Genomic DNA, 8,038 nt, shown 5'->3' on the forward strand with positions numbered 1-8,038 from the left:
TTTAGAGATTTTGGCCCCGTTTACATGACATTTAAATTCAAAATGCATCGTTTTGCATATACAACATTTTCACATGGAAACCGATTTCAGAACAGTGCTGCGTGAACGCAAAGCTTTTCTGAAATGAAAGAGCAAAATTGGTGCACTTTCACTTGAAATGTCGTGTAAATGGAGCTTTATTCCAAAACGGGTGTGTTTTCTTGAGCGTATGCTGCCCCAAGTGGCCAAACAGCCGACAAAGGCAGCAAAAGTCACAAATAATTAACAACCTTGCCACTTTTTTATTTTTTTGTTTGTTTGTTTTTATTGTCTGTCTTCGTAGCTTCAGGAAGGCCAGCTGGTGGTGCGTCACTTCCAGTTCCTGCGCTGGTCACCGTACCGCGACGTGCCGGACTCCAAGAAAGCCTTCCTCAGCCTCCTGGCTCAGGTTCACAACTGGCAGCGGGAGTGCGGGGAAGGCCGCACCGTCGTCCACTGCCTGTGAGTCCACTTCTGTACAAAGACAACACTTAGGAAACACGTTTTATTAAGGTTTATTTATTCTCTAATAGGGTTTAAAAATCTCTAAATTGGATGAATTTCACACTGTATCTCATAAAGGAGTGTTGACAAGCCTACAAACTAAAGGTATGTTACAAACGGTAATTATCAAATTATGGCTACCAATACTGTGATCAAATTGTGTAAAGATTTTTTCTTACAACCACAACTGGGAGTGTTCATCTTATTTATCCTCATTGAATGAACCAGTATGACATCCACTATACCATAATTTTCTGAAATGCTATATCGAACATGAATATTATATTATATTCTTGGCTAAATGTTATTACGATGATTGTTCAAATGTCATATTTATTACATTAATGGCTTTACTACATTTAAAATGGCCTTAATTATTACATTATTGGCAGGTATTTTGTTATTGGACATTATTCCGCGATTGGTTATTACACGGTTTTGTGGTACACTGTGAAACTGATATCTGGTCTTGTAATACCACTTTTAGATTAGGTGGCAGTGTTGAGCTGAAATTGTTTCCAACAGGCATTTTGTTTCTTCTTCTTTTTTTTTTTGTCCCTTTTTTAATCAATTAATTATTATTCAGCCAATTACATGTTCTTCTTGTAATAGAATAGGATTAGAAAAATAACTCCAATGTGATGATAAAAAATGTTTAATGAAAAAAATCATCTGGTTACATCTACAATACCTAATAACTTCATAATTCTTCATGGAAAATTAACTAAGATGCTTGAACATGAAATGTTTCAACCATAGGAACTATTTAAAGACTATTTAAAGATTGAAAGTTTTGCACAAGATATTTTAAACTCACCAAAATAAGACATTAACACCTGCATTTACCATTTAAGTGTATGGGAAATGTGTAAAACTGAGCAAAATAGCATTTTCATCCTGACTTATAGCTTAAACGTTCGTCCTAACAGGATTTATTTATAATCTGTTCTAAACAACTTATCCACTATTCAGAAGTAATGACCTGCCATGAGTCATTCGTAAAAAAAACAAAAGGTTGCTAAATTTGCCCCCAAATTTGTTTTTAAGGATTACATTTTCATATTCTATCAGATTTTGAAACTAAAAGCCTCCATCCAGTGACCTTGTATGCTAATTGGGAGTAAATCTATTTTGCTAAAGGGAAAACTAGGCAAATGTTCATGTCATTTTATGAGAAACAGAAGTTTTCTCGCTTTCTTATTTGAACATATTCTGAACATCAAATTGCATATCTATTTATATATTGTATTATTTGCTGCATATGTATAAGGAATTGTTCAAATTAATTCCTAATTGTCCTCTTTTACTAAATTATGATGTTAAAATTAGCTTTTTTTTCTTTTAAATTAAAGCTTGTATGTGTTTGACCTCATTTAGCAGAAAACTACTTTCCGGATTAATTTGAGCCGAAACTTAACTTTTTGCTTCTTCGTAAATTCTGAAGTAAAATCGAGAAACAAGCAAAGTGTAAATCAGGGGCAAGAGAAAGAGCACTATTATTTGGAAGCTGTGTAGTTTTAATGGAGATTTGTCTGTGGCGCTATAGCAGGTTTCTGTTATCCTACAGTGACATCTAGTGGTCCAACATGGTATTTACCCGTACATTTTTATAAATATTTACGATTCAAGATGTCATCATGTTTAACTAGTACATTTTGATAAATACATACATTTGCTTTTATAATAAGTCATATGACCAGTTAGACACACACAAAAAAAAAGTGACTCATAGCCCTGAAAATTTCGGAACCAATTTCTAAGTAATAGAAATGCGAAAAACGCAGACACCAACTGCAATCCCACTGAGGGATGGTCTGACTTAAGTTTTAATATTTATTGAAAATACCAAAAATAACAATGTTATATATATATATATATATATATATATATCTCATGTAACTGGAGTCTCAGTGTCTCTGTACAGTATAAAACTGAGTAAAGAACCACTTAGATTCTGCTTTACTTGTAGTTGAGAAGGGAAAAGGACAATAGCGGCATATTAAATTCTATACGACCAGAGCAAATGTCCTTCCTCACTACTTCCACACAACAATGAGCGTCGGGCAGCATGGACGGACTGTCAGGACTACCGTCATCAGTTAACGTGAAAGAGGATTAACCACAGGACAGACTGATGGGAGATGTGCAGGATTTGAACACTTAAAAGAATCTGACTCACTTTGTCGTCACAAGGAGAAAAACTCCGGGAACAAGGCGACCTTGGACTGAATGTTTTATGGATTTCACAAAGGACTTTGTCCGGCGCACTGCACCCCAAGCGAATGCATGACTTAAAGCCGACTTAGCTCAAGAGATACTGATTATTTCTCTCCTTCTTCCGTGGCAGTAGGTTAATCTCCGTTTGGTGGACAAATAGATGACAAACTAATTTGACTTACTTCTGTTACTCCACTGCATTACAGTATTATTAAGTCTTTGTGTACCTCTCGTAACAAAGCTTCAAGCAATGAAAAAGTGGCGCTGTTAGCATTAACGGCTACGAAAAGCATTGTGATATGTCAAATGTCGCTGCGGCTAGCTGGTTAGCACGCTAGCTTCCATTGACATAGCAACGGTGCCATTTGAAATGACTTAGTGTTTTATGAAAAAATTGAAATATGTTATATATTTTACCGCTGACCAGCAGTCCAGAGGAATTCTTGCCCTCTAATACCTCATTTACACGACATTTGCAATAAAAACGCATCATTTTATCTTTTTTGTTTCGGCAACGTTTTGTGTTTACACTGCAACGATTAAAAAAAAAAAAGATGCATGATTGGACTGCTATTATGGTGTCTGTCAACTATAAAACTACCAAGTCCCAGGAGAATATGGACCAGGAGTCATGACACTCCGGAGGAAAACATTTTTATTGTCCATCGACTGAGCATGTGCAGAAGAACTATTTACTACAGTCGCATGCACAGTGGCAGCATTTCAGAAAAGTTACGTTTTCCACCGTTTCCACGGAGACAAAGTATTTAAGTATATTTTAGTATTTTCAAAAAAGTTGCTGTGGTTCCAAGCGGCGTACTTTTTTTAAATAATTTACGAATTTGCACAAATATAATACATTTTTGTTCATTCCATGATTCCATTAATATATTTCCATTGTTGCGAGAAGTAAAATGCTCCAATAAATATAAAAAAAAAACCTGGATTGAAAAGGCGCCTGAACCTTTGGCTGCTGCCAAATAGGTGTTTAATTAGTGTATTGAACCTCCAAAACTGACACGAGCCTTCAAAGCGGCACATTGTACAACCAAACGTTCAACATTCTTTTCTGAAGCGACATTCTCAAGCATTAAGAATTCAGCAGCTCTTCATGAATTTTATTTCCATCTGAAAAGCATTTGATATAGGTTGTTTTTTTTTTTGTTTTTTTTTAAAGACCCTCCTCTGAAGGCTGGACTCGAGATTTGTTAGGACACGAAGACAACTCCGCTCTAATACCACAGTCATATTATTCACCTCGCTGATTTCAAAATTCCCGTCTTTTAAGTTAGTAAATCTCAGAAATTGTAGTTACAGAGGGAGAGAGAGAGAGAGAAAAACGTTTTGTATATTTGCATTATCTCCGTCCCGACATCTTCATGTTTGAGGTGTGGGGGTGGGGAAGGGGGGGGGGGGGGGGGGGGTCAATCTGCACATACCACATCTCTTAATCTGATTAAATCCCCGGCTCCCGTATTTTAATGAGAACTTTCTTGAGATATTCATCTTGAAAGTCTGCCAGTTGGCCTTTTTGTGACGGCATGCTGGATCTGTGCTCACTCAAACTGTGACATTTCACTCGCCGTCTGAGCTGCTCTGCCACATCTTTATTAGGTCGCTCATGTCTTTATGTTGTGTGTGTGTGTGTGTGTGTGTGTGTGTGTGTGTGTGTGTGTGTGTGTGTGTGTGTGTGTGTGTGTGTGTGTGTGTGTGTGTGTGTGTGTGTGTGTGTGTGTGTGTGTGTGTGTGTGCGTGTGTGTTCGTGTCTTCGTTCGGTACTCCTGGAGCAGGAACGGCGGCGGCCGGAGCGGTACCTTCTGCGCCTGCACCATGATCCTGGAGATGATTCGCCACCACAGCGTCGCCGACGTGTTCTTCGCCGCCAAGACGCTGCGCAACTCCAAGCCAAACATGGTGGAGACGATGGTGAGATACCGCCAGCGTTTGAGATACGATGAGCTGTGGCGACCGCTCGTGCCGCTGAACTCCAAGAATTTGTGGAGTTCTTATTAATATTATGTACATGTCTTGTACATTCGTGTATATGTGTGTACATATGTATATATATTTTGATGTGCATGTTTAAACTGTATATATCAAACTTGTGTGTAGTATATATTGAATGTGTATTGTAAATGTAGTTTTAGTTGGACAACTGACTGTTGTTCTGTTTTCTGAAGACAAAAACTATTTAAAAGAAATTCAAGTTAAATGATTAGATTATTAGAATTTCCAGAAGTGCCACGGTCTTCGTCTCTTAATGTGACATTGACAGAAACCTAAACTGGTAACTAATCAGACGGTACCGCCAGTTTTTTTAGCAGCACATCGCTTCAATTCGAGAGCTTTCGTAGCCAGTCAGTACTCACCTTTGGTCTCAGTTTGACTTCAGTAGTTACTCTGCCAAGAAACCGTTTTAACCAAACGTGACTATTTTAGGCCCCGTTTACAAACGTTCCAAGTTAAAAACGCATCGTTTTTGCATTTCAGCTTCAGAAAAGTTTTGCGTTTACACGGCAACGCGTTGAAAACGATGTCCACTTACACTTAAATGGCATAAATGCTGAAAACAGTGTAGTTAGTATGTTGAGCCACTAGTGGGCGGCGCTGGTTGTTTCTTTTTATGATGAGACCGCGCCACACGTGCGTGCAGGGAACAATTACACCAAACATTAACGATGGTGAGGACACGGACCAAGTTGAATTGTTGTTCTGTAACGTTCTGAAAGTCGCAGGAGAAGACGGCCCGGGAGTCGTGAAAACATTGTCGTTATTGTCCATCTACTGAGCACGTGCAGAAGAACTATGAACTACGGCTGCTGTTTTCAAAAAGCTGCGCCGTTGTGAACACCCAAAAACGTTACTGTAAAATAACTCGACCTGAAGCAGCGTTAAGCCTCGTAAGCATTGTCCAATCAACAGGAAGTATGACAGTTGATGACAGGGGTTTTCAAATATAAATTCAGACAGGCCGCTTTAAGAGAGTGAAATATAAATAAAATACACATTTCCTGTTTATTCACGGAGAGGCTTCTCTCGGCACTTTTACAGTCTGCTTTGCTCATCATATCAAGGAAACATGAGGCTCTGCAGCTCCCAGGCTCATTAATTAACACATTGTTAATACATCAGCACGTTATCAAAAGTGCAAACGTGACAAGCGGTTTCATGTCATGAGCCACATTCTTTGCTGGGATGTGTAAATTGTTATCATGCGAGTGAAGCTGCCAGACGGAGATTTCAGCGAAGTGACTTTTCTCAGCCAAGAAATGATTCAAGATTCGACGCGTCTTCAAACTGCGGCTTGTTTTTCTTTTTTTTTCTTTGTCGTCCTTGAAATAAAGACACAGTTTCACCGGTTAGGGAATACAATGGCCACTTCTCTCAAAGAATAAAGAAGCCGACATCATTTTCATAATGTTGCTTTGTCAACGCCCAAACTTTTCTGAAGGGGAAAACGGAAACTCAACGTGTTTTCATGAGATAAGTTGTTTAATTTTTAAAATAGTTGACGACCAAAACTCATCTGCGACGTAATAACGAACCGTTTTTAACTGATTTGGATGCACGTTTCTTGAAATAGCACTTTTTTTAAAAAAAAAACTCCAAATAAACTACAGAGGCAATAAAACAGTTCTAATTATAGTGATGAACTGATATCACAATCTAATTTAATATGATCTATTTAGTTGATTCAATTTAATTTGATTTGAAAAGTTTATTTCAGATTTTTGAGAACAACAACAAAACAAGAAAAATTTTGTTTTACCTTCGTCTTATTTCTGTTTCTCCTTTTTTACCAAATGAAAAATGCAAAATAATTAAGAATGCATCTCCAGCTCGATTTCTTTCTTTTCTTTTTTTTCATGCTCCTGGACAACTTCAACATTTGTTCCAGGAGACCAGACTTTCCTCCACTTTAGATAATGTTTGATAAAAGTGTTCCCATTTTGAGTGTCTCCCCGCTGTTTGGTTCCGTAGGAGCAGTACCGGTTCTGCTACGACCTGGCCCAGGAGTACCTGGAGTGTTTGGAGGTCAGATAGCACCCATCCCCCCTCTTCCCATCCCTCCGCGAGAAAACGCTCCGGCTCCCGGACCCTCCACCCTGGATCTCTGCTCCTGCCTCCCTGAGTCCACATCCACAGCTCCGGTCGTCTCCTTCGCCATGCCTGGACGACGCGCGAAAGACTTAACCGAGAATGCTCGCCAGACAACTTGTAACATACGACCGACCTCCATTTTTTTTTCTTTTTGCTTTGATTCAAAAAAAAAAAAAAAATGAAAAAAAAAAAAAATCCCTGTTCTCTTTTGTGCCACTTCACACCGAAACCCGAGGACACTTAACTGGACCGGAGTTTGTTTTCTAAGACCTCCGTGGCGTCGCCGACTAGTTTCAAAGAGCTCCGCTGTGCCCTGCCTTACTACGAACAAACACCGGAAAGGAAACGGCAGACGATGCCAACCACCGGGTGATATTTTGTGTTTGTTTGTGACACTGTAAAATGGTGCAATCTGCTGTCGGTGAACATCCCATGTTGTACTGTACTATATTTGAGCGTTATCCTGGGACGGGGGGCTTACAAGTGAAGGTTACCGAAAAGGGAGGGGGGGTGCGGAAAAGGGGGAGGAAAAAAAAAAAAATCGGGCAAATCCGATGGACATATCTGTACAGTGGAGTTGTCTTGGACCTAATTTCTCTTTATTTATTCGTGTATATAGATGTTTTTTGTTTTTTTTTTCCCCCATCCCCTCCCTCGGGTGTTTCTTAGATGTTCTCGACGTCTTATCAATGTGCCAATTCATTCTCTCTGTGTCTGTAAACATGGGTTAGGGTTCAGCATCTGCATGCCCAGTCTTAAGTGTTCCATTGCAGTGTGTGGCCCAAAGTCTGCTTTCGGTTTGGATTTCCCGCGACGCGAATCCCTCCGCTCGTCCCGAGAGCGCCGTGAAGAATAACCCCGTGTTGCTGTGAGAATACGGCGAGAAAACCTGTCGCTTTCTAAATTTGTATTTATTCAATGTGTTTTATTTTCTAAATAGTGTATAAAAACGGGAAAAGAAATAAAATATGCTGTTGCCTAACAGCCACGCTTTCCGAGGATGTTTTTATACGTCGGTCCGATGAGGACGATGCTTGTGTTCTCGTGAAATGTGGCGTGAGCTACAAGTGTAGAACTCACACGACGCAGAACAATTATAGAATTTCATGTTTTTGTTACACCCAGGCCTCGTGCATCACCACTAGGAACGATTCAGGCCCTGTTTACGTGACATTTTCAAGTGAAAACGGGAAACTTT

The 8,038-nt window shown here is 39.4% G+C and overlaps 1 protein-coding gene across 2 annotated transcripts in view; it reads left to right on the forward strand.

The window, feature by feature from the left end:
• ptprua (protein tyrosine phosphatase receptor type Ua) overlaps positions 1–7,820 on the forward strand; it is a 270,473-nt gene extending 262,653 nt beyond the window's left edge. For both annotated transcript variants that reach the window (XM_080485679.1, XM_080485680.1), the window contains 3 exons: positions 323–480; positions 4,530–4,665; positions 6,721–7,820. In XM_080485679.1, the coding sequence (XP_080341805.1) occupies positions 323–480; positions 4,530–4,665; positions 6,721–6,783 (357 nt within the window). In that variant the 3' untranslated portion in view covers positions 6,784–7,820. The remainder of the gene's footprint in view (positions 1–322; positions 481–4,529; positions 4,666–6,720) is intronic.
• Positions 7,821–8,038: the final 218 nt, after the last annotated feature.

The sequence above is a fragment of the Lipophrys pholis genome, assembly GCF_963383615.2.
Source record: "Lipophrys pholis genome assembly, chromosome: 17".
Lineage (NCBI taxonomy): Eukaryota > Metazoa > Chordata > Actinopteri > Blenniiformes > Blenniidae > Lipophrys > Lipophrys pholis.